Genomic DNA, 27,623 nt, shown 5'->3' on the forward strand with positions numbered 1-27,623 from the left:
TGCATTTTTGTAATTTTGCTTGGTGCTTACTTGCCTTTTTATTTATTGCTGGATTTAATTTGTCAAAATTTTGTTTAGAATTTTTGCATCTATGTTCTTGAGATAGACGGGCTTATAATTCTCTTCTTAATAATGTTTGTGTTTGGTTTAGGAACTAAGACTATGCTAGCCACATGAAGTGAGTGGGAAGGTGTTTTGTCTTTTGCTTTTCTCTGGAAGACTGTTATTTCTGCCTCGAATGTGTAGGTGAATTCATTGATAATGTGAATTAAAACTGTAGGGTTTTTTCTTAATCAGGAGACTGTGTGCCCAAAACAAGCTCTTTCCCCGAAACCATTGAAAGCAGTGATCCGCACTGCCACCAAACTCATGCAATACCCTACCAAGATGTACAAGGGGGAATATTTGTACTGCACCCCCGGGGTACCAGACAAGCCTATTTATAACAAAAACATTTAGAATATTCCCCCTCACTAAGTTCCTGCTTTCTTCTACCTTTCTTCTAGATTGATCTTTCTAAAATGCAGATCTTATTATGGTAACCCCTTTACCTCATTTACAAAATTTCCAGGGGCTCCCCCTTATCTCCAGGGAAAAATTAAATATCTTTAGCTTGGAATGCTAAGCCCACTGGGGTCTGGCTATAGCCTCCTTCTGAAGTTTTATCTCTTCACTAACCCCCGAGTCCCAGCCATCCATGGAATTTTCTGGATGGATCACCATCTTTAGGCTGCTTTCTCAGTCCAGAGTCCACCTTTTCTCCATCCCATCTTGCTTGCCTGGCTGATGCCTATCCAGACTCAAGACCACTCCGACGTCACCTTCTCTAAAAAGGGCCTTGTTATTTGGAGGTTTTTCTCCTCTGTGCTTTCATGGCACCCTTGTCCCACCTCTGCCATCATGCTTGCTGTCCTGCTTGGTGGGTGTGCATGAGCTGCCCCTCCTAACTGAGGGAAGACTCTGCATTCCCCTTGTTTGTATTTCTGGAGCCCATCACAGTGCCTGCAGCCAGAACACACCCAATTTGAATGAGTGTCTCAAGTGCAGTCATCTTAATTCATTACAGAAACAAACATATCACCAGAAAAGTACTCAAGTGGTGTCATGGATGACATTCAAGCATGAGCCTGAAAGTCATGTTAGACATTTCTTTCAGTGGAGTGGTTTTAATTTCCTTTCTATGGCGGTTAGGTGAGTGGCGGGGGTTGGGGGAGACATGGAGGAGACAGGTGCGTGAAAAGTACACAGGGACTTACAAATCCATGAATGTGAGGAACAGAAACAGTGGTTGTTTTATTCAGGACTCGTAATTCATGGGATCATGTGAGGAAGTGCTGGGAAAGACCCGGTTTTGTTTCACATTCTTTCCAACCTAACACAGCCTGTCTGAGACAATAGCCACCCTTGGCCACGCTGACATCTTCAGAGCTGCTCATCCATTCTCAGAGGGAGTGACCTTGGGCAGCATAGACAGGTGTAGGAAAGTGAGTTCCATGCCTCTTTATTCCAGTTCATGTGTGCCTGTGCTTTTCTGATGATTTCGTTCTAGTAGTGTCTAAAGCTCACAAAGGTATGTGTGTCCTTAAGGCGCAGTGTTGTAGGGTTTTCAGAACTTCCCTTGACTAGGAACAGTACCTGCCCCATTGTGGGGTTTTCTAAGTTACAAAGTTGAGTCCAAAAGTTGCTTCCCAATCAATAAAACCCCATCGTGTCCTAGAAATGATCTTTGTGGGGGGAAAAGAAGCAGCCTTTCAAATTTCAAATACACTGTTCAGACATTGCCTCCTTCAGTTTTGCTCTTCCAGCCCTGTCATGCATCCCCAGTGCCGGCGCAGCGTCGCAGGGACTCAGGGCCCAGGCCTTCTTCTAGCCTCAGGGCACAGAGAACTGAAATGACGCCATGTTTCGTCGGAGCAAGGAAACACTCGGCAAGCAGAGGGGAAGTGTGGAGAGATGAAAGACGTGCGTAAAGCGGCAGGGGCTCACCCACAGTGAACTTACACACTAGATTAACAGAAAGGCATCCTGCCAGGGTTTGAAGCAGACGCTATTCCTAAAATGGCGTTGCCCTTCTGTACTGGCACTATTATCTGGCAGCCACAGTGACAGAAATAGATGGAGTGCTGGAAACTCTGAACATTCACTCAGAAGAGAAACTTATTGTTATCCATGTATATATATTTTTTCCTTTCCTCCATTTCCCCCTTCCTTTAGGTGCCCAAACAAAAGGGTCTTTTTATGTAGTATTTAAAACTAGACACATGGACCACAGCTTACCATGGGACCTGTCCTTGGGGACTTTGGCCTTTTAGGTAAAATGAATTTCCATGGAAAAATATTCAGACGAACTTTACCAGGAAAACAAAGGCAGACATCTGGGCTGTCCTGCCCTTATTGTCTTCTCCAAGTTTAACAAAAATACCTTATAATACAGGTATGAATGATCTTGGCTATTTTTAGACAAAATTTATTTTTTAAAATCCTGTCCCAAAGATATGTTTATTGATTTGAGAGAGAGAGAGAGAGAGAGAGAGAGAGAGAGACATTAATGTGAGACAGAAACATTGATGTGAGAGAGAGACATCAATCAGTTGCCTCCTGTACATGCCCGGACCAGGGATCAAACCCGCAACCTAGTTATATGTCCTGACTAGGGATCCAACCCACAACCTTTTGGGGTACAGGGTGATGCCCCAACCAACTGAGCCACCTGACAAGGGTTAGACAACATTGTTAAGATAGATTCAGAACTAGGGACAACTTGTACTGTAATGGGAAATGGGGAAGGTATCTTCTTATTCCCTGAAACTTTAGGAAATTTTTCCACTTTTGAGACTAGTTGGTTACCAGTGGTGAAATAGCTCATTTAAAACTTCTACCTACAAAGGGGTAATTTCACCAGGAGGTGGGTGGTAGGTAGGGTAAGGTAGGGTAGGGCAGGATGGGATGTTCTGAAAAGGACAAAGGACTAGGGGAAAGGGTGGGCTGCGAGGCATGGGAGCAGCACCCACCTGAATGCCACCCTAAGGTTTTACAGCATTGGAAGCTATGGGTGTTTGGAATGCCCAAGGGTTTGTGCGGCAGATGCAGAGAGCAGAAAGCTGGCAGCTGTATGGGAACTGGGTGGCTGTAGCTGGTATTTAATGGGTGTGAGTCCAAAAATGGGCTGGGTATGTAGGAAGTTGGCCACCATTTAGGTTTTTTTTAAAGTTCTTATAGTCTTTTCTTTCTTTTCAATTTCTTCTTTCTCAATATGTTCACTTTTTATTACACTAGGATTTCAGCTTTCACCTTTGTTTCAAAGATGTTTTCTTGCATTTCACTGAACACAAAGCAGACAGATGCTCCCTAAAATTTATTTCTGTTTCCTTTAGTGGATTTTCTTTTTGAGGGTGAGTTTTTCTCTGCATTGTGAATGTTGTAGTTTCTGCTTCCTTACTGCTGCATCTTTTCACAAATTTCTTCCCCGTTTAGTCGTCCTTGAATGTAGAGGTGAATGTTGCCTGGGTGTTGTCCAAGGTTCCCTTCACTGTCGCCAGGGTGTTGGTAGAATTTTCTCCTTATCTCACAAGCTGGAAGGATGGGAGTAGACTTGAACTTCTGGTACCAGTTATGCATCCAAAGGTACTTTATTCTGTGTCACTTCTTCTCTGGGTTTGCTGTTGGTGCAGTGCCTGCTTTTGTTTCCAGCTTTCTGTCAGGTCAGACCCACACGCTGGATGCACACGTGTGGCTGTGCCCGGTGTGTGGTGCTCCAGGCGGCCCTGTCTGAGGAAGGAGTCACACTGCTGATTTTCTGCTCATTGTGGCACAAAGTCTGGGACTTCCTGGGGGAGCTGATTTTCAGTGCTGCGAATCTGCCGTGCTGAGTGGGATGCTTTTCCTGGGAGCACCACTCTTGCCCTGGCCTGGGGTCGTGGTGGCCATATCACAAGAGATAGGAGAGTCTTCATGACTTGATATCTCCAGTATTATTAACAAGAATGAATATTAAGTGATACTCCATGTAATGGCCTCCATCATTTTGATTGTACTTTGACTGTGGTTAGTTCTTAAGTAGCATCCTTTAGACTATCACCTAGAGTCAAGAGTCAGGATTTGAAGCAGCACTTTCAGAAATGAGTGACACATTGGTATTGTGGTGCCTGGCCCCCTCTTCAAGTGTGTTTCCCCCCCAGTACTCCTGGGCATGTCGAGGTGCTTGGCACGTGGCAGGTGTGTCAGCCTGGGCTCGTGCCCTGGCCCTGGCAATGAACTCCACAGGCCTTTGGTTCCACAGGGCTTCTTCCTGTTGTCTAGACACTCCATGCGGGTGGTAGAAATCTAGGTTACAAAGCACTTCTATGAAATACAAGTGAAGTGAGGGTTAGAAGGAAGATGCTTTGGGTTCTGCTATCTCAGATATGTGATATTTACAATATTCTTAATGGTTTTAATTTCTAATAAAAAGCAGTGACATAGGACACATTTCTCCTACGAAGAGGAACTTGTCCTAGGAAAAGAAGTCAGTCATTTTCATGCTAACTTGTTTTTGTATAATTAGCATTATACTTCATCTACCACTTTTTAAAAACAGCTGATAAACTCCTTGTCTAGTTTGTAAAAGTTGGCTTGGTTAAGTCTGGGTCATGGATCCACAGTCCTTTTAATCCGAGACCCATGAATCTGCCTCCGTTCAAGGAGATTCACAGAATAGGTCACAAATGTTGCAGAATATGCCTTAGAGTTTTTGTTTTTAAAAAGCATTTTTAGATGAAATTTTGAATTTGTCCACACCTGAGAATCTATATGTTGGCTTCACATATACATGGCTACTATATGAAATATAGATATCTTGAATTATACCATTTTATTTTCAAAACTTCCTATTGTTGTTAAGTTGCTTTCTGATATTTGGCAGGCTAGAAGTCTATGGCCAGATTGAATTTTTGCTGCTTTTGTAAGTAATATATTTTATGTTCTCAAAGATTTTCAGGGTCTTTTCTGTATTCTTTGAAATAAAAAATTACAATAGCATACATCAGATGCTTTCATTTTTTGTTTCTGTTTTTATTTGACCCCTTTTCATCTGTTTATAAAGCTTTTTCTTTAGTCTAGGAAAACAGACTTAAAATTGATTAAAGTTGCCTGTGTATGGTTATTTCCTATGGAAGCCCCATCACAAGTAGGCAGGACTGTCGAATTCTTATTTCTATTCATCTTCTATTTTCCCTCACCATTTTGTATGTTTTGTCCTTTTCTCTTAGGTTTTGAGAACTGAGATGAATCCTATTAGAGATTCATGACAATTCCTGGTAGGAACTTTAAGGCCCAAATGAAGGGAGAAATACAAAAGTTTCCATTTACCCCCATTTTGCTTTGCCAGTTGACAGTTCTTCAGACAAGCTGGGGGGTAGTTGGCCCCTGGAGGTGAGAGGAAACATTACAGGCAGCCTTAGCCAGGAATGTGCTTTGCTGAAGAGCTTCCATTCCTTCTTTGGAGCAGTGTCTGTTCTTTGGCGGGCTGGCCATCTCCCGTGTACGAGAGAGTGTCTCTGAGCCCCTCCATGCCAACTCCCTGTCCTGCACGCCCTCTGAAACTCAGAACCCTCCCTAGCGCTGCTAAGGAGAGGCCAGCCTCACCTCCAGGGGGCCTGGGCCTCTGCTGAAGCGCTGCACATATTCCCCTTTGCCTGTTAGAGTCACAAATCAGGCAGGACTCAAACCGAACTTCCTCTGTATGTTACCTAGGAATTTCTTTTGTATGGCTGACCTTCTTGCCTACTTTTTAAGGTCTATCTAGAGTTTTCCCTTCTTTTTTATTGCTGATCATTTTCATGTGGATCTGGAAGAGAGTACTGTGCAACTTGCCAGGAAATCAAACTGTTCCCTCTTATAACTGCAAGTCTGAGGGTATTTTCAAGTCAGGAAGGTGGGACGAGCCTTAGCACACGGAGATTTAATAATGATTTTCAGTGTCCTGCTGAATGTTTCTCATCCGGTTACTTACGATGATTGTGGTTACCAAATAACAATGACAATAACAATCACAATTGCCTTTATAAAGAAACATCTCGGAAATGAGGAGGTGTGGGTCAGAGAGCACAGACTTCCAGTTATAAGATGAGTAAGTTCTGGAGGCCTAATACACAGTATGGTGGCCATAGTTAGCAAGTATTACTTTTGAGTATCAAATACTCAACAGTATATAGAGTTGCTAAGAGAGTAAATCTTAAATATTCGCACCACAAAGAACTGTAACGAGGTGAGGTGACAGATGTGTTAACTAACCACATGGTGGCAATCATTTCCCGATATATACATGTATCAGATCATCGCCCTGTGCACCTTAAACTTACACAATGTGATGTGTCAATTATATCTCAAAAAAGGTGGGGGGGGGGAAACAATGGCGGGTCACATGATTGATGAGACCATATCAATAGCCATTTGATTTAACATTTATAGCAACCCAGGAAATAGGGTGGCTGGCTCTCCATTTTGTAGCTGACACTCAGAGAAATTCAATAACGTGCTCGCTATTGATAGCCAATATGCTGTGACGCATCCCTCACATCCCTGCTCTTTTTTTGCTGCTGTCTGTCTGAAGTGCCGTCCTACCTCTAGGTCTCTGTGGTTTTTAGTGTCCCCAGTGAATGGGCTCTGATCATCCGTTGGCATTTTGTGGCCTGCGTACTAAGTCCCCCTCTCTGGGGGTAGCACGCGTTATCATTTCTCTTAGACTCTCTGGAACCGCTGACTAGCAAAGGGGAAGGTCTCGTCTCAGTGCCTCCTTGGTGTGTTCCCCACCCTCACTATTTTTTTAAACTAGGGTACTTAGCTGCTCTTAGGGAATTCTCCCTGTCGGAGAAATAGTTTGCCTCCATGGACACCTCCGTAGCCCTGTAGGATCATTTTGGCGGTTTAGATCTGCTCGCTGTCTGGGGACACCCTTGGGCCAGAAGGCTGCTGCTGTCCCTGGTCACTGTAAACAAAGCACCATCCACATGGCAGCATCTCAACTTGATGATGTTGTTGCTGCCGGTCACGCTTGACTACATCCAATTAGGACAACAATTAAAATCAGAGAAGCAGCAAAACCACTGATAATTTAGGGAACTCTTAAAAGATTAAAGGTAGCTAGAAAGTGTTGGTGGTGGTCATTTATTAAATGTGTGCGTTTATTTTATAACTTGCTCCTTGAGAAATACTGGTCAGCTCCATCTTTAGATTCATATTTTCCTCTTCAGTATAGTAGAAAAGTGAAAATATTTAATGGCTATAAAATGTGTCACTGTAATGATAGCGTTATTCTTTGTTTCATTTATTCCAATTGCATTATGTCTTTTTCCCTGCCAGGTTACGGTCTTTGGTCAAACAGTTAGAGAGAGGAGAGGCTTCCGTGGTAGATCTCAAGAAGAATTTGGAATATGCAGCCACGGTGCTTGAATCTGTGTACATTGATGAAACCAGGTAAGCTGTAGACGACAAGAAGTCAGTGCAGTGATGGTGACTCCCCTGTTTCATGGCTCTTCTGAAATGTCCCATGGCATGAATGGGGTAGATTTGAGCACCATGTGACCTCTGTACCTCCTCACCTACAAAAAGGAGCTCATATAACACAACTTACCTCGCATGGCCAATATAGTGATGCAGTGAGACCAGGTAAGAGGGGAACAGGTAGCTGTAAAAAAATCTGGTTAGGTTTTTAAAAAATATATGAACAGTGAAAGGACAGCAAACTCAACAGTTACTAACAACCACACCTAAAACAAAAGCAAACTAAAAGGACAGCTAGATCAGGAGCAGAAACATAGAAATAAAGATCTCATGGAGGGTTAGCAATAGGGGAGTGGGAGGAAGAGAAGTGGGGAGAAGGTACAGAAAATAAGTAGCATAGATGGTAGGTAGAAAATAGATAGGGGGCAGGAATAGTATGAGAAAATATAGAATCTAAAGAGCTTGAGACACGTGGTCATAAACTAAAGGGGGGAATGGTGGGGGAGGGGTGTGCAGGGTAGAGGGGAATGAAGAGGGGGAATAGAAAAACTGTAATGGCATAATCAATAAAATTAAAAAAAAGAATAAACACACAATTCTTATAAATATATTCTGTTAATTCTGTTAAACACACAATTCTTATAAATAAACACACAATTCTTATAAAAAAATAAAAAATAAAAAAATCAAATGTAGGATTCCACGATGAATATTGCATTGTTGCTAGCCTTTGTCTAGATACCGAGGGTCATGCTTTAATTCACAGTGTGTGTCTGCAAGTGGAGGGTCTGGCGGTGGTGGTGAAGCGTGGGTTCCCTTCAGCACCTGGTGTTCCTCCATCGGCCCCAGTGTGTTATTGATTTTCTTAGCAGACGCTGTGCCCTTGAATTATCCAAAAGCATTAAAGCATGTTCAGTTACCAAGTGCATTTGAAAATGACAAAATTGGTTTCCCTTTGAAAAAATGTTGAAATGATAAATATGAAAGCCTTTTTTTCCCCTCCTTTTTGAAATTCAGACAGGCCCCTTTGTCAGCATTTGCAGTCTTACACGTATGCCCAGTTCCAGTTGGAATGTGTTCCCCAGTAATCTAAGAACTGTGTGACTTACTTTCTGGTTACATGGTTGGCTCCCAATGTAAGGAAATGGAAATCGTAGCTTTTTCCCCAAAATGTTACACTCTCTTCCCTTTCCCCAACCAATGTGTCTGAAGGGAAAAAAAAATCTTTTCATTGACACTTGTTTTTACTCCTTATTTTTAGTGGGGTTTACTATAAGTATGAAACACAATTTAAGTTTTATGGTAACTTAGTACTATTTACGTTCTGCTCTAGTGGTCTGACCTATGCTGAAAGAGTTTGAAAAATCAGCTCAGCACACCTGACAGATGACAGTCTCTGTGCTCAAAGAAAGCACTGTTTGTTTTGGAAATTTTGTTTGATCTTAGACATTTAAGTTTCTGTGATGTTCTATACAACTAGAGAGAGTATCAGTTTGATATCGTTTGGGTTGATGTGATGTGGGTAATATTGTACTTTATGGTCTATTTATCATTCTTCTGTAAAAAAATTACTTTTTTGGAGGTAATTAGAATGTGACATTGTCTAAGGCTAAGGGGGACCACATGTTGGTTTGATACATTTACACACTGAGTGATTACACCATAGCATTAGGTAACACCTCTGTACATAATAATCATTATACAGGGTCCAGCACAAATAACACCCCTTCCTTTATTACAAAATCTTTGATTACAAAATCATAAGCATATTATTCTACAACATAACAATATCACATCAAGCACACCATATGACATTTTAGGTGAGATGTTCAAATTAAAACTATAAAGTATTACACGCATAGCATTACCCTACCAACCACATTCAAGCAGGTCTTCTGCCGGACCCCATATTTTTATGGTGGGAACAATTAAGATCTAGTCCCCTGGCAACTTTAATGTGTATAATACAATATTGCTGTCTATAGCCAAGTCTTTAAACGTCAATTTAAAACAAAACAAAATAATGTCACATGGTCCATCTATGAAATAAACCTCCCTGTGAACGCATTTTTAAATGGAAGTTTCAGATTCCATTCAAATTCCACGAACCCAGGAATGAAGATCGGGGTGCTCCCGAGTGCACTGGTTCTGAGACCCGCAGAACCGAGGTGGCCAGTACTTGACTCTCTGACTCTGCTCCTTTGTCTGGTCTGGTAGAGAAGCCATTCTGAAACATAAATTATGGAAACGCCATGCCTGAAAGACACGTGGTGAGCTGTCACAGCCTTCCCAAAAAGGGGCTGTGTTCTGGGGGCCAGTTTAATTTGGTTTCTTGGAGAGATGGAGCAGCTGTTGGAACAGAGAGTTTGAGCTTCAGGTCCCATCTCAGTGTCGTGGATGTGTTTCTTGTGTTCAGGCGACTCCTGGATACAGAGGACGAGCTCAGTGACATCCAGTCGGATGCGGTGCCTTCTGAGGTCCGAGACTGGCTGGCCTCCACCTTCACGCGGCAGATGGGGATGATGCTCAGGAGGAGCGAGGAGAAGCCGCGGTTCAAGACCATCGTGCACGCAGTGCAGGCTGGGATATTTGTGGAGAGGTAAAGACAACTGTCATCTGATGACCCAAAACTGGAAGGTTTGCTTTGATGTGGTTTTGGTGTCTTTGTAAACACTGAGAATTCTGGGCGGAGACAGTCTGAATGAGACACAGCAAACACAGAGCTACCTTAATCTCTGTAGTGCAATGGGATAAACTTGGCCTTTGCTCAGATTCTCTTTGTTAACTAAAGAAGATTTACTTGGAGCTCACTCTCTCATTTTTGAAGGGTATCATCTAATCCATTGTCCTTTGACATGTGGGGATGATGTCTGCTTTGGGAACCGGTCAGGGACAGCTTGTTGACCCAGGGAGGGCAGCTTGTGGAGAGGGGTTGAGTTCCCCATGAAACTTCCCAATTTGGTTCACCATTTTGTTCTTTGAAATTGAATTGTCCCCCTCTTCCCTGGAAATAGAGTCTAGAAATCAATCAGTTCTTCCTATAATCCTTGTTATGCAAGTGGATTTGTTCTTCCTGTCCTCCTGTGGTGCAGTGACAGGTTTTAGAAACACCACAGCTCCCCGCGGATGTTTTCCTGCGTGTTTTTGGCAGTTCTAAAGAAGAGCCCTCCTGAATGGGTTGCCCATAGGAGTTCTTTGTCCTGTTTAAAGTTCTAAATTGAATCCTGTCTGTGCTGAACTATAATTCACTTCTGGGAGAACCGGTGACCCATTTTAATAATTTAATTTCCAATCTGAGCCACATAGATTAATTTTTTTGTTTTCAACAGTTCATGTGTTTGGGATTGTGTTAATTTCTTTTGAGTTTCTCACTTTGGCCACTGAGCGACTTGGAAAAAGGTTATAAAAGACATTTTAGATTCCTTGGGTCACCAGATATCATGACTTCTCATTATTTGTCAATACTTGGCGTAAGTCTGTGGGCTGCTAATTCTTCTTTGTAAGGTGTAATGTTGCTTTTTCTTTCTCTCCAACTTTGCCAGAATGTATAGACGGACATCAAACATGGTCGGACTGAGCTACCCACCAGCAGTTATAGAAGCATTAAAGGTAACACCAGTGAAAAGCTTCCCAGTGCACTTGGGACTCTGTAGAAAGTACAGTTACAATTGTCATTAAAAAATCTGCACTTATAGTTCATTTAGAGATGTCCTGGTCATTTCTGACTGTTCACTTCTATTATCTTTTACTCACCTGTTTTAGCAGTATCACTATCTTTCTAGCTTTCATCTTGCTAATTTTTTATTAAATCAAACTCTGTGGGTTTCATTTCTCTCTACTTCCTTGAAGTCATTTAGTGAAAATGTTTTATGAGACTCAGTCTGCCTTAGGCCAAAGAAGATCAGATCTGATCTGGTTATAAATATTCAACATCAGGAGGATTGCTGGTGATCACAATTGTACCAATATGTGATCACCTACTCGAAGTCTATTTTATAAACAGAGACTCTGAGAGGAAAAAAAAAAGACACAGTTAATGAGGAATGGGACTGTGGTTTGCAGGTACAGAGTGAAAAAGACACAGTTAATGAGGAATGGGACTATGGTTTGCAGGTACAGAGTAAGCTATCAATGACATTTTACGGTACAAACGTCAGCCCCAGAGCCCTTATCCTCTCCACATACCCTACTGTTCTCCCAAGACTCTCCCTGAGCCCAAAAGTTCCATTTGAAGTCACACAGACGGTTGTGTTTAAAATATAAACCCTGCAAAATTCTCCCTGTCCGGTAACCTCCCGGAATTGTACAGAATATTTCTAAGAGTCCCAGAGCAGATATATTCCTCTAGGTGTGTGTTGATTTATACCCCTGGTCAGAGGGCACCCCAGCCATGTTGGCTTATGTTGGCTTATGTTGGCTTCTGGAGTTGAGGGTGGGGCTGTTCTGAGGCCTGGGCTCACTGGGCCAGTTGACGTTGTGTGGGGTGTAGCCATGGAGCTGCGTCCGCCTGCTCAGGGACGTCCCAGCACTCTGACTATGGTTAAAGCTGTCCTTGCCTTTGTCTGAAACCTGATGGTAGGTTCAGAACATAACTTAAATTACTTATTCATGGAATTGGGGGTGGGAGTGCTTCTTGATCAATTTAATGTCAAGAAAAAGTCTTTTAGGGCCATTTTGATTATGTATTTCATAGTTCCTTTCTCCTGTCTCAGAGATAGTCACTAGCTGAATTTGTGAGACCCTGTTATTGAGATTCTCAGTTCTCCATTTTCTATTTTTTTAATTTTATTGAATTTGCTAGGGTGACATTGGTTAATAAAATATAGAGGTTTCAATTGTACAATTCTGCGACACATCAGCTGTATATTGTTCCCCATGCATGTTCACCACCCAAAGCCCAGTCTCCTTCCATCACCACCTATTTGACCCCCTTTACCCTTTTTTATCTCCTCCCCTTTCCCTCTGGTAACCCCCATACTATTATCTTTGTCTCTGACTTTTCAGGGTTTTTTTTGTCTTCTTTGTTTGTTGCATTCAGTTTTATATTCCACAGATGAGTGAAATCATATGGTTCCTGACTTTGCCCACCTGACTTACTTCACTTAGCATGGTATTCTTAAGCTCCATCCATGTGGTCACAAATGGCAGTGTCTCATCTTTTCTTAAGGCTGAGTAGTGCCCATTGTGCATATGCACCACATCTTCTTTATCCAGTCATCTGTTGAAGGACACTTTGATTGTTTCCATGTGCTGGCCACTGTGAATAATACTGCAGTGAACACAGGAGTACATATATCTTCATGAATAAATGCTTTCAAATGTTGGGGGTAGATACCCAGAAGAATGATTGTTAGGCCACATGGTAGGCTATTCTTTTTTAAGGAATCTCATACTGTTTTTCCTAGTGTCTGCACTGATTTGCATTCCCATCAGCAGTGTATGGGGATTCCATTTCTTCCTAGTCTCCCCAACACCTGTTGTTACTTGCCTTGTTGATAATAGTCATTAGAACAAGTGAAACGCTCCTTGGCCTTTTAGCTAAGATCAAATGTAGTATCTGTCCTTATCAATTTAATGTCTCTTCTTAACTCATCTTAAGAATAGGAAGGATACTCAAGAAGGATACAGCGAGAAGACACGTGTTTTTTTCTCACTCCTCTTCAACCCCCACTTTAATGCCCAATATGTCAGTGATTTACAGTGACATTTCCCATTTAATTGGTGAAGACACTTCACATAAGATTTGATGTTTCATGACACCCACTAGGAAGTCGCACTGCTTTTTTTCATAATTGAACCTGAAACATTCCAGTGAACACTTAGGAACATTAAAAGCATCTTTTATTTTTAATTCCTTCCTTCATTGTGATCATAACTACAGGTGATTATACAGGCACTGAGAAATTTATGAAAATGTTTTGCAAATGGGAGCATCCTTTCTATGCAGAATAATGGAAGGAAAGGTGAAGGCATGAATGAGTTGGTACTTTATGCTTAGGGAAAAGTGGTGCTCAAATGCACGCGTGTCTGTCTGAACCTCAGCGGTTCAGACGAAGAGTAAGTACTGTCTGAATCGCTGTCCCTCTCCACAGGCTCACTCATAAGTGCGTGAGGATCAAACTGCCTTTTCTCTCGGTCCTGTCCCCTGTGCACTGGGGAAGTTCAGGACCTTTTACAACATAATATTTTCCAACTTCCTTAGACTCTGGTTTTATTTACAGTGGATTGGAGGTGAGTTGGAGAGGTCACACTGATAGATACTTTGTTGTTCTTTGTTTTTAATGCCATGCTGTTAGAAAAGGGTTATTTTCACTTCACAGCCAGCACTTTATATGGGATTACTATTGTTTTCTTCTACTACAGAAAATTTCCCCAAAGCCTGGGAGAATAGCATTCGCTAAAATAGCCATCAGGTTACTACTATCATGTTAACCTTTGTGATTAATGTAAGAACCTGGCATTAAACACCGTTTAAGTAAGAGAATAATTAGCTGCCGCCAATCTCTAGATTGGAAATATGTGACATTTTTGTTCTTTTTATTTTTTGCTTTTAATAGATAACGGCTTCTAATTTGGGGTGTTTTATCTCTGGCCTTTGGAGGTGGGGATGACAGAAATGTCAAAATGTTCTGTTCTTTGGAAGGGTGTCTGTTTGTGTGACTCAGAAGGGACACCTGGATAGACTCCAGGTTTGAAGTGTGAGGAGATGAGGAGGTTTGGGCCGCTTTTACGTTATACTTACTGATAGGGAGTCGTTCAGTTTCTCCATGGGAATGGTCCTTGGGCCAGGTCCGTTTAGAGAGGGAGGTTGGTTTAAAACAGTAAAAGTAGGTGCTTGTTAAATGCAGATTCCAGCCCCCACACCAGGATTTTGCAGAGTCCCTCACCCACAAATCAGCATTTTCCCCCGAGCACCCCAGGTGGTTCTGAACAATACTAAACCCTGAGAACAATACTAAACTAAACGGCTGAGGCCTCCTGAAATCGACAGTCTGGAGAGAGCATCTGTCTTGCTCTCTATTTACTCATCCTTTTATTTCCCTAACTCCTAATATTCCAAATGAGTCTTGATTTCTATGATCATCTCTTTCTTTCTAGCAATAGCCTTTCTCTTTTCATTCATTCTGGAGAACAGGATTAAAAATTGTCAGACTTGACAAAGTGTTGTTCCCCCTACTGAGTTGTCAGAAGGCTTTTCTCAGGTGTAATGGTCGGAGAATGGGTGTCGTGATAATTCCAATTACTGTCATCAAGATGAAGCTTCAAGTCTTGGGTTCATCAGAAATGGCCCCACTGTCTGTGGCCTGGGCCCTCTGTGGGTATTTAGGGCATGGGGCCTGGGTCACAGCATGTAGTCACGGAGTTTACAATGTCATTTGCTGGCAGTGATATCACTAATTGATGTCACTGGAGTTATTACCTGGTTCTGCTAGTGAATGTCATCAGACACTTCATTTCATCTCTCTGAGGTTGCCATCTGTAAATCTGGGGAAACTCACATCTACTTCTAGAGTTGTAAGGATTTGCAAGTGTGTATAAATACCTTATACTGTGCCTGGCACAAAAAAATGTGCTCAGCACTTGTAGTTATTTCTTTAGTTATTATAATGGAGGAGAAACTACTGCAAACTTAACTGAGGTTACCACAGGCATGAATTGAAACAACGTGGTTTGAGAGCCTTTTGGAAAAGCTTGGTTTCCCCTGTATACAATTCAGTTATCCTGTCCCCTGGCAGCCATGAGAGAGACCCCAGGTGGCCTTGGGATGATCTTGACAGTGGGGACATTTGGAGACGGACAGGTTTGGGACGGATGGGTGATGTTGGAATGCAGGGAGGGCTGAGGCAAGAGCCACTCAAGCCAGCGGTTCCGGGCAGTCAGTGTCTCTTCCCAGACACCATCTGATGTCCTGCCTGGACGCCCCTGCCCTGTGGCCTCACATGGGTCCTTCTTGTCCGAGTCACAGATGTACTTTTTTTTTTAACTAAAAATAAGACTCTGTCACAATAAGAAACCAAAGGACTATTGCTTAACTATCAGTTAAACACTGCTTTGTTTATACATAGCTGGTTGTAAGTCAGAGACATCAGATAGTGTATACATTGATGAGGTGTGTCCAGAAAGTACCCAGCCATACACTGTGAAAAATAGAGACATTTACTGAAGAAGATAAAGCTATAAGAAACATTGTAATAGGATAATGACACCTCAGTCCCCTTCAGAGTAGGCACCTTGGGACCTCACACCGTTCTCCTAATCACCATCAGCTGCTCTGTCATATTTTCCTGAGTCTCACTGATGGTCTGAAATCTCTTCCCTTTCAAAGGTGATTTTAGTTTTGGGAAAAGGCAGAAGTCACGGGGTGCCAAATCTGGGCTGTAGGGGGGCTGAGTCACCTGGGTGATTTGATGGTTTGCCAAAAAACTCTGCAGGAGACGTGCTGCATGGATGGGCGTGTTGTCGTGATGAAAGCGCCCATCACCCGGTGCCCTTGGCTGCAGCCTTCTGAATCACCCAAATAGTTTCTGTGGAGGAATGTTCAAGCTTCAGGCAAAATCTGATGCAGATTGGTTGCTCTACTCACTCAGTCATTTTGAAAGTGACAGCCACAGTACCCATACTCACTCAACGGTGCCTACGGCCCCCACTGACTAGAACAGTGAAATAGTCATTGCACACACATGCGCATTCCAGTCCATTCTCCTTGGCTGCCACGTTACATCGCTGTTGTGCAAACTGTTCTTATTATATTAAAAATGGCTGGACTTTTTTTCTGGACAGACTTCGAGTTTTGGAGTAGCTATTAATAAACAAATAGGGCTTTGAACTTCAAAAACAATATATGAGGTGTGTGTTCAGTTTAGTTTTACCCTTTTCAGTAAACTGACCTACAGATTTGAGGGTCAGCGACCCCAAAAGTGGTAGCATTTTTCTGACCCGTGAAATGAAGGCTTTCTGCTTGGGTTCAGCTCAGCAGTTTGGATTGAAGTGACACATTATTTTGTATTCTACAGCAGGCGTGGTTCTGAACACTGTGAAGTGGGTTGATATTCTCAGCTGCAGACTACGAGGAAGTCTGTAGATGATACCAAGGGACTGGGGAGAAGGTCAGAGTAGGGAAGCACTGAAGGTTGTCAGTAAATTAAGAATTTGAAATTCAGCCCTGGTGGAGAGTAGAAGGGGTTTAAAGGGCAGGGCCTGAGCCTAGGCATCTGGTCAACCCATGCTCGGGGGCTGGGCCCATTGGGCCCCTGACACTCCCTCGTGAAGGGGCTTTGGGGAAATTAGGTAACTTCTCAGCTTTCTGTAACATGTGACTACTTAAATCTGTCCCTTAGAATGTTTTTCAGGATCAGTTATGGTATTTATCACTGATCACAATGCCTAGCATATAGTAGGCATTCAATAAATTACAGTGGCTGTTATTAGCATTAAGACTATTTAATATTTGATCAGTAGATGCTATATAGGTCTGCCTGGTTGGAAAATCTTGGGAAGTGGGAAGAGCATTAGAGTCTTAGTCTGTAAACTCTGTGTGAGGGCCGCAGGCCATGTCCCCAAGGACAAGTGCGTAGCCTGTTTGCAGCTGTGGACTGATGCGTTCTTTCTCCCTTCCCGGTCCTGCAGGATGTGGACAAGTGGTCCTTTGATGTCTTTTCCCTCAACGAAGCCAGCGGGGACCACGCACTGAAATTCATTTTCTATGAATTACTCACACGCTACGATCTGATCAGCCGTTTCAAGGTCAGTGACTCATTAAACACACACACACACACACACACACACATCTATCCTTGCATGACTTTGAGGCTAAGGTCAAGAGAATTATTTTAATATAGACCCCAAACTGCCCTGGGAGACTCGGGACGCATTGCCTGTACTGCGGTTGTCCTAAACTCTGTAGTGGGAACTTTTCGTTCCTCCCCTGCTTGGCGGGCCCCTTGGTGGGGCATATTTCAATCCCCGTCTTCCTCGAAGCACCACCCGAAGCCTGGACTAGCGGAACTTCCCGCAGTGCTGCCCGCTGATCTCATTTCAGCCTCCTTTCGTGTATGGTCTCCTGCCATCCGCACGGAGACAGAATGGTGTCTGCTGTCTCTGCAAATGTTTTTTTTTTTTTTTCCCACCACTTGACTCAAATGCAGACAAATACTCTACCTTATCATCTGTGACAGGTCACTGGTATTGCCCAGCCAGTCAAGCTTCAAATTAATTCTTCAGCTTTAAGTAAAGAGCCTGAATCGTTTCCAGGGTTCAGTCCCTTCAGCCTCTTGTTTCACAGACTCTGGATGCTGCGTCAGGTTCCTCAGGCGACCTGAGAATTCACCCATTGACATCTGTCACGCTACGCCCCTCCGATTTCTGTCATCCTGTGGATGAGCCTGTGGAAAATACAGGCCTTCTCTCTGTAACTTACTGACTTCCCTGGACAGCCTGGTACCTTATCGCTGTCTAAAGGACTGAGTATTTGGGGGTGTATTTCTTTCACAGCCATATAAATAGTTTATGGCAGTGGTCCTTGATTTCTTTTATTTTTTAAAAGAGTTTATTTACTTATTTTTAGAGAGAGGGGAAGAGAGAAAGCAAGGGAAACTTCACTGTGTGATTGCCTCTCACACGTCCCCTACTAGAGATCTGACCTGCAACCCAGGCATGTGCCCTGACTAGGAATTGAACCTGCAACCTTTTGGTTTGCAGACCAGCGCTCAGTCCTCTGAGCCACATCAGCCGGACCTGGTCCTTGATTTCTTTTGCACCAGAATCCTGTGTGGAAGCCTGGTGACTGCCTCAGACCCTTTCCTCAGAGCAAAGCCCCACTCACATATACTCCCACTGGACCCAGCATTTCCGTGGTCCACAGACCCCTCATGAACAGCCCCAAGAACCTAGGTTTCTCGAATCTTCATTTTCAAAAATGAAAATTGATCTCTGACACCTGAGAGGCAGTATTTAAAGTTTTAAAAGTCGAAGACTGGGAGGAAGACTGTGGTCCAGGAAGAACATGTTACTGATGCTCACAAACCATCACAGTAGTATTTTCCTTATTATTACTTTACCACTTTCAATACTTTACCAACACGATTTTAGTCTCCTGAGACACACACTCTGTGCTTTCCTCCTTTATCATACTTCATATTTACCCTCAGCCAAGGAATCAATCCAGAAAACTGATACAGGGACTGTTTTCAGGGTCCCCTGTTTTCTACAGGCATTTTGTAATTGCCCTTCACTTTCTGCCACGTAGAAAAAGAAGGTAAATTTATTATACATATCTGAGACAGAAAGACAATTGGGCTAATTGGAAATGTGTTCCAAGTTGCAAGGCACCTGTAATAAATCATCGAGGAACAGACACAAGAACACAGGTTGTTTCTCTTCTCTGCTGTAGAAGATTATGACATTGCTTCATTTTAACGTGTCCAGCACATGCAGTTGCTTTTCCTGAAGAGCACCTTTTTCAGGAGGTGGCAGCCCGTTTAGTTTGCAGTCATTTAATGACTCATGATCTTGGTGTACGCTATATTTTGTCATCAATAAATGAGATATACTGCACAGTGTGTGTTCGTTTATTTCTCAAGATAGAAAAGACTTGAACCTTTGCTTAAGAAATAAATGAACACGCACCCTTCTGCCCTGCACGTCTCTGAGATGATTCTGTGTGATTTCCTTCCTCACATAAAGACACTAAATCACTAGCCCATTAACCTTACCGATCTTTTTCAGATCCCGATTTCTGCACTTGTCTCATTTGTGGAGGCCCTGGAAGTGGGGTACAGCAAACATAAAAATCCATACCACAATTTAATGCATGCTGCCGATGTCACCCAGACTGTGCACTACCTACTCTACAAGACAGGCGTCGTGGTGAGTACAGATGGGAACTCTAGGATTACACAAACAACCAGGTCTCTATGGTCAGTCTCTATGACCTTTACTATAAAATCTTCTTCAAATTGGCATCAAGATAGATATTCTTTGGGTATGGTTATTTATTAGCCCATAAACTCAGTACACATTTGTTATCTTCTCAGTGAGGACATGTTGAATGACTTGGTATAATATTTCACTGAATTAAAAATGGAACACAGGGGAGGAGCGTGGGCTTTGCAGCTCAGTATAGTTAGATAGAAATCCTTGTTTAATGACTTACTAGATCCTGGGATCTGTGATAAATTGCTTGAATCTCTGAGTCAGGATTTCCTCATCTTCTAAAATGGTGAAAGTTGGTCTGTCTTGTAGAAGAACCATGGCAGTCAGGAGTGAAGTGTTGAGGATATAAAGTGCTCTGTCTGCCCCCGAAGGAGACTCAACAGTTAGGGATGTTTGCCCTTAGAACTTTGCAGGATTTCCCCCAAACCTCTCACCAGTTTTCAGTCCCTCCTTACTGCAAAGCTGATTTCTTAAAGTGCTATTTAAAAAGCTGTTGTTTTAATTACAGAAATAGCACAAAGGGAACCTGTTTGATGTGACACAGGATTTCTGCCAGAAACTTAGAGCAAGTGTTGTAGTTAAGGGTGGTTCAATGAAACCCGAGAGCCAAGCAGGGCTGCCCACATTGAGATTGCTGTTGAGCATCTTTCTGGGGGTCTCAGCCAGTGCAGTGTGGCATCTAAAAAGGTTAAAGAAGCATCCTGTGCAAATAATCTGATTATCTCTTTTTAAAAAATCAAGAAATCCAACTACAAATGAGTAGATCAAATAAAATAGCTGTCCTGTACACTGGAAATTAACACGTGGAATAGAAAGACATTCATTCTCAACAGTTTTTTAAAATCTATAAATTACCTGTGAAGAACTTTAAAACTGATAAAAAGGAAACTAAAACCAAAAGGCACAAAATAATATTTAACTGAGTAGAGAAATACACCATGTTTCTCATGCCTCAGTATTACATAGATATCAATTTTCCTCAAACTAATCTTAAATTCAAGGCAATATCAATAAAAATTCCAATGAGATTTGAAAGGAAACATGATAAACAGAGTCTGAAATTGACGTAAAATAGATATTTTACAACCTTAAAAAACAGCTTTGAAAAAGACAATGTGTGTGGTGGGGTAGTTATTACTCTACTAGATATTAAAATAACTCCCGAAGCTATAGCCATAAAAAGGGTGTGGCATTTGTGCCAAACTAGACAAATATATCAATGGAATTGATTAGAGTTTCAAAAATGAAGCTCAAATATTTATTGAGCACTTACTACGTGCCAGTTTCTTTTTCTAGGGTGAAGGTACATTGTTGATCTTACAGAATTTGTATTCTAGTGGGAGGTTACAGACAGGAGACCAGTAAAAAAAAAGAAAAGAAAATCTCACTAGCGTTCTGTGGAAAATTGAAATAGAGTGCCCACGTAGGGAAAACTGGGAGTTTTATTAAGTAGTCAGGAAAATCCTCTCTCCAGAGGTAATATTTTGAGACAACTGTGATTTTAGAGTTGGGCTATGTGAAGAACCTGAGAAAGGTATGCCAGCAGAGTTAGCACTGCAGGGTTAGTGTAAATATAAGTATCATTAGTTCCCTCGTAAGAGAACGGCTTTGTTGAATTCAGGGAACAGAGAAATCAGGCAGGTGCAGTGGGAACAGCATGCAGTGGGGACAGAGGTACAAGATAAGGCTGGAGAACAGAGCAGGAGCCAGGCCAGATCTGGCCATGTGGCCCAGGGGAATGAATTCCAACTTTATTCTAAGTGCAGTGAGAGGCCACTTAAGGGGGTTAGCAGACAGAGCAGTCATGGGACCTGACAAAGATTAGGAAAGTGCTACCGTGGAGAATGGAACTGAGACTGCATTTTTGAGGAGGACTGTGGGTGTCCACTGGGGAGATAGCAGTGTGGATGAGGAAGAACGTTGCTAGGATATGGGGACAAAGATTCTGTGTCTGAGGTAGAGGTAATAGAATTGGGTGATGAACAGGATTTGGAGAATTCAAGAGAGGAATCAAGAGGACATCTCAGATTTTTGGTTTGATAAACAGGGTGGATGAGAGAGCCTGGTGGCAAAGCTGCCTTTGGGGGAAGGGACCTCAAGAGCTTCATTTTAGACACATTGAGTTTGATATCCCTCCTAGACATCCATATGGGGATGTCAAGCAGGAAGAAAACCAGGAGAGTCTAGAGTTCTGGAAAGAGATCAGGAATAGCCATGTAGACTAGACAACAGACACCTCAATGTTACGTGAAGGCAAAGAACCAGATGAGATTATTGAAAGAAGTCATGTGACTAGAGAAGGGGAAGGGGCTCTGGAGGGAGTCTTAGAGCAGCCCATACTTTAAATGGAAGGTAAAGAATTAGAGCCAACAACCAAACTAAAAAGGAGTGGCCAGGGGCATTGGGACAAATACCAGGAGAGTGTGGATTCACCGGAACCAAGGAAAGAAAGTGCCTCAAAAGAAGATGGTGAGTAATGCAGGGCATGACAAAAAGTTAAGTAGGATGAGGACAGAGAAGCGGTCACTGCCTTTGCCAGCAAGGAAGCCATCGGCACCCTTGACGTGGGCAGTCTCATGGTTTGGTAAGGACAGAACACTGAGGAGAGTATAACAAAGGAAGAACTGTGGGGGAGAAGAGGAGGTCATGTCTAGAGTCTACATTCTAGGGAAAACTACTCAGTTCAAACAATGTTTTGGGGACAGTTGTTCATTTGAAATACACAGCTTATTTGTGTCCTGCTTCATATCCTTCATCAAATATCAGAGAAAAGAATGAAAAATTTGAGTACAAAAATAAAGATTTGCTGATATGAGGAGAAAATATGAGAATATGTTTATAACCTTGAAAAAGGAAATTTTCTTAAGTAAGCCTTAGCACACAATAGTTATCTACAAAAATATAGATTAATTTGAATCTATTAAAACCGTCTGTAAGTACAAGACATCATCATGATGAAGTAGTACTTGAGGAAAATATAGAAGAACAAGGATTAAGACCCAGATTATATAAATAAATTAACCAATGAGAAAATGACACAAATTCAGTAGAAAAATAGGAAATTCATTCAGAGTTAATATTGCCCTGTCATAAAGTGTCTCTCACGTGAGGAATTTTTCCCCTCCTAAATCCATATGTTGAAGTCCTAATCTAACCCCTGAGTGCCTCAGAATGTGACAGAATTTGGAGAAAGGGCCTTTAAAGAGGAAATTAAGGAAAATTGAGGTCAGATGGGTGGGCCCTAATCCAGTATGACCAATGTCCTTATAAGAAGAGGAGATTGGGCCATACATACACAAGCACAGTGAGGACCATCTCAGGAAGACCACGTGAGAACAATGAGAAGGTGGCCATCTGCAAGCCAGGAGCACCTTGATCTTGCCCTTCCAGCCTCCAGCACTGTGAGAGAATACATTTCTGTTGTGTAAGCCGTCCCTTCTGTAACATTTGTTACGGCAGCCCCGGGACACTAACACAGCAGCAGAGCCAGGATTTGGTCCCAGGTCTGACTTCTGAGGCTGTGCATTTCAATATTTAAGCCATGCTTCTCCAATGCCTGTGGCAATAAAAAGAAAAGAAAAGAAACAAGAAAAAAATCGGTATTCCTACAGTTCAGTAACTACATGTGATACTTGAAAGTATTGTAGTGAGAATCCAAGTAAATGTGAAAACATACCTCGGACTCATCTATTCAACATATATTTAGTTAGTGCCTACTGTGTAGTATACTGTGGAGATACGAAGGTGAATTGCACCCAGCTTTTTTTAGCCCTCAAGAAAAACTCCCAAGCATTTATGCTAATGCAAGTTGTCATTAACATAAATGTTATAGCGTAGCAGTCAATGATAGTGATGTACTGCATAATGTTCTTGAGTGAGCTTATTTGCCATTGAATTTTCATGATCAATTCAGGCCTCATTCAGAATAATTCTTAAATATAGAAACTACTTCCCACCCACTCTCTCTCGGAAATGCAGCTCAAAACAAACTTCTTTCACTGCAAGCTTACAGAAGCCGTGGGAGCAATCTGATGAATGGAGAATGTACCATGACTCTAACCTTTCATTACAAACCAAGAGGGGAGAAATGCTTCAAATCACTGCAGTTCTATAGACTGTAAGACACCTAGGGAATCAAAACACCCCATTGATAAACCGATGCCCAGTCCTCCACATCAACTCATTGCCATCTGTATGTGTGACTCATTACTGCTTAACTCAGGTGCCTAGAAGATGTGTGAATACTTACAGACTTATCATGCTCACATCTAGGAGACAGTCCATGAACAGAATTGGACTGAAGCGTTGTTGATTGCATGCATAAGGAATCAAGCTCCAAGCTCCAGTCTGCGTTTGATTTAGCTCAGAAGATTCCAAACTCCAAAGCTGTCCCTTGGGCTCTTTCATTGCTTTTGTTGGCCAAGGTGCCATTAATTTTCATTGGCTTGTATTTTTAGAGGAGAGAAGTTGTGTATCTTGTTCCTTTGAGCATAGATGGCATCAGCGTACTTGTAAGGGAAACATCAAAGACATTCATCTAAGTGGCAACTGTGATTCAAAAGCACTGCACACTTTTGTGAGGGTTTGTGGTCAGTGGAATTTTGGCCCATGTGACCTCTGACCTCTTATGAGTTGTCATTGTTACATTAGCTGTCCAAAGGGACTTGGCAGCTACCATGAAGCTTACTAATCAGAGGACCTTAAAGTAGGGAGAGTATCCCGGATTCTCTGGGTGGGCCCAACGTGATCATGTGAGTCCTTAAAAGAAAGCAAGTTTGGCGGGAGTGTGCTTGCCTGAAGAGGGACCGAGCCGAGTGGAAAGCACGAGAAGGAAGTGAGGTTTGCCACTGCTTTGAGTGCCCCTGGGAGCAGACTTCCCACAGAGCTTCAGAGAGCAACGCAGGCTTGCCCACACCTTGAGTTCAGCCTCGGGAGATCCCGACCAGAACACCCAGCCAGCCGTACTGGGCCTACTTCTCGCCCACAGAACGGTGTGCCAGCGCATGGGAGGCGTTCTCTAAGCCCCGTGTTAATGGTGATTTAAGGTAGCAATGGAAAGCTGATATGGGGTGGAAACAGATCACTAAAGAAACTGTCCTTCACCTATCCAAGTCACAGTGTGCTCATCACGTTTCCACTAGCAATGGGAACTTGCCATGTCCTTTCCCTGCAGGTTTCTACGGCCCCACCCCCATCTTCCCTGCAGATGTACACGTGTAGCTTGCTCTGCTGTGTCATACCCAACAAACTTCCAAGGCCACCATTACAACAGTTGTCAAGGCATTGCTGTCATTGCATTAGTTATGACACTCGTGTTTCGTAGATAGTGAAATACTCGTAGAACCTGTGGCTTGTACCTCGTCACAGCTTGATGAATCTGGAATAATATTCATGGGGGACTTAAACCTATGACTCCTATGGGTTGTCGTAAAATCTTCTGGGTTCACAATAATTAACTTGGAAAAGGCAAGGAAATCTGAGCTTTATTAAAATATGAAGCCAAATTACCCTCAAACTAGCTTCTCCCACCTTCTCTATTTCTATTAACAATGCCATCTAATATCACCCACCATTGTTTTTGCCGCCCTAGCTAGAAATGTCAGGGGCATCTGTAATTCATTGTTCTCTTCCACTGAAGCCTCTTCCTGCCCCCTCATTCCATTAATTGCTACACCACGCGGATTCTGCTTCATACTGCCTGAACATCCTACCAGGGCTTTCCCATTCCAAAACTCTGCTCTTACTTCTCCCTCTCGGTGGCTGGCTGAGTGTACCAGTCTCTTGCAAGTCAACTTCATTGCCTATTGAATCTGCTTTATGTTCCTCATGCTGCCTTTTAATGCCTGGTTTCTCAGGGGCCTAATCAGCCCCAATACCCACTCCACAGTGGGAATCTTATCCTTACTGGTGATGAATCAGCTTTTGCTACTGGACCTGCTCGTTTGTTCACTGTTCTGAAAATTTGCACTTCTGTTTCTTAACTATCTTAAATGCCCCTTGTTTGTGAAGCTCTTTCCCTCCCTTTTTCCTTTCTTCCATCCTTCCTCTCCCCCCCTTTTTCTTCTTCTTCCAGATACCATCCCTCTTATCCCCCAAAAGCAAAACTGATTCTAAGAATCCACAGGGTTTGTTGAAAAGCCAGGGTATTTAAATGGGATTTAAAGGCTATGGTTTTATTTTTCTGTTGTATGCTTGTTTGTAGTCATTTCCCCTACGATAGGATCTTGTTACTCTCTTTGGGTATGGGGGGGAGGGGGGAATTCACACATATATTTGTGATGTGAGGACTGTAATTACGTAGTTACTTAGATACCTGCTGGTGGGGCTAACGCCCTGTGATTCAGATTTGTTTAGATGGTACACTGTCTTCCACTCATGATCTTATTTTACAAAGTTAAATTAACTTCACAAAGGAGTGGGTACCAGAGTCAGAACAGGTGGATGGGGACAGGTTGTTGGGAAAGAAAAGAAAAGCATTGCCAAAATGAATATGTGTGTGTGTGTGTGTGTGTGTGTGTGTGTGTATAAATATATATATATATTTTTTCACAGCACTTTTTTAGTGACTGTTTATAGCATTGAACTTAAGTTCTATGGACATAACAATTCAATTTTTGTGTTAATTTTTTATTGGCTTCATTTTATACACACACACACACACACATATATACATATATATATATAAAGTATCAAGAAAAATGTGTACTATAAAATTAAACCTATAGTTTTATGCAAAATTGAGTGAACACATGAACCCAAAGGAAAGGTGAGGTAGAGATAAGGAACAGAAGCTCTGAACTGACACTGTGTGGCTTGTCAAAGCACGAGTCATGAGCCCTCAGGTCCGCTCCTGAGCCTGTCCAGCCTCAGTTTCCTCACCTGTGAAAAGGGGGTAACAGTACCTACCTCCATGGCACTGTGTGCGTTGCCTGAGTTTGAGGTCAACAGGCCAAACACAGAGAGAGCACCCTCTAGTGGGGAGGCTGGGGGTTGCGGGGGGCCTGGCTGCCTTCAGGGTAGGTGGCACAGCTTCCGTTTTCTTTCAGTTTTTACTTATTTTATCCATCTCTTTTTTCATTGAATTTTGTTGACTTTTCATTGTAGTCTGTTTGCTCTTTATGTCTTTCTGTTCCTAGTACATCAGTTTATAATTTTGAGGTATGCTGTTGAGGATGTTAAAAAGTTTCCAGACATTGCCTGCTGGATTCGGCTAGAAATCATTTCTCAGAAGTACAGTTTATTTTTCCCCCTGAGTTAAAACTACACTCATTCTTTCCCTAACTACGAGAAGTCTTTTTTTTTTTTTGCAGAGGTTGTAGGTAGTTTGTTTATTTATTTTTCCTTAGCCATCCTCAAAAAAGGTAATAGTTCTCAGAAAGTTTCTTAAACACCAACATTAGTAGTTAATTGAAAACAAAACCAGTTAAAGTTATGAGAATTATGAGAAATTGATCTGTTTACTTTTAAAATCATTTTGCATTAACATACATTAAATGAGTATTTTATTTACTAATCTTTAATTCAGACTCCATGCTGTTTTCTGAATTCTGCCAATTTGGGTACTCAGATTTGTCTTTCATTCAACCTGCTCCTAAGATTTCTACTTTTATTATGTCAAAGTAAAATGGAACTTAAAGACCATGAAACAAACTGAGCACTCTCTCTAAATTTTTACAATTGTTTTCTGCGCTTTCAAAGTTGTACCTTTCTTCACAGCAGTTTTTTAGTGACTGTCTATAGCACTAAACTTAGGTTCCATGGACATAACAGCTCCAATTTTGTATTCATTTTTATTGACTTATGTCATATCTAATGACATAATTATGATAACAGTGCATTTGGCCCAAACAGGGATTGGAATAAATCACACTGAAACTCATAAGCATCAATTCAATAGTAACAACAGCAGGTAGAGGGTACCAAAGGCCCTGAGCTATCATAGTGAGGGATGCTCTGTCATGTGGGCACCGGGCAGCCTGGTTTATGAAGGGCTGGGGGAGCATCAGTGATCCCACCGAGTCTCTGAGATGGAAGTCATCAAGGGAGCTTCAAACACAGTGGTGGTCTTGAACTCTAACATGCATCAGAATCATCGCGATGCCTTGTAAAACACAGGCGAGGCTAGCTCTGCTGGCCGGGAAACATGCTTTGAGGACCACCGAGCTACAGCCAATGTTGGTATGTGGGCGGGACCAGTCCACTTTCACACATGT

The 27,623-nt window shown here is 42.3% G+C and overlaps 1 protein-coding gene across 8 annotated transcripts in view; it reads left to right on the forward strand.

The window, feature by feature from the left end:
- The window catches only part of PDE1C (phosphodiesterase 1C), a 382,013-nt gene that overhangs the window by 281,840 nt on the left and 72,550 nt on the right, over positions 1–27,623 (forward strand). For all 8 annotated transcript variants that reach the window (XM_053661833.1, XM_037126507.2, XM_053661810.1 and 5 more), the window contains 5 exons: positions 7,339–7,452; positions 9,896–10,078; positions 11,022–11,088; positions 17,107–17,223; positions 19,204–19,344. In XM_053661833.1, the coding sequence (XP_053517808.1) occupies positions 9,993–10,078; positions 11,022–11,088; positions 17,107–17,223; positions 19,204–19,344 (411 nt within the window). In that variant the 5' untranslated portion in view covers positions 7,339–7,452; positions 9,896–9,992. The remainder of the gene's footprint in view (positions 1–7,338; positions 7,453–9,895; positions 10,079–11,021; positions 11,089–17,106; positions 17,224–19,203; positions 19,345–27,623) is intronic.

This window comes from Artibeus jamaicensis, unplaced genomic scaffold (genome assembly GCF_021234435.1).
Source record: "Artibeus jamaicensis isolate MK-2021 breed Jamaican fruit bat unplaced genomic scaffold, CSHL_Jam_final contig_1016, whole genome shotgun sequence".
NCBI classification, from domain to species: domain Eukaryota; kingdom Metazoa; phylum Chordata; class Mammalia; order Chiroptera; family Phyllostomidae; genus Artibeus; species Artibeus jamaicensis.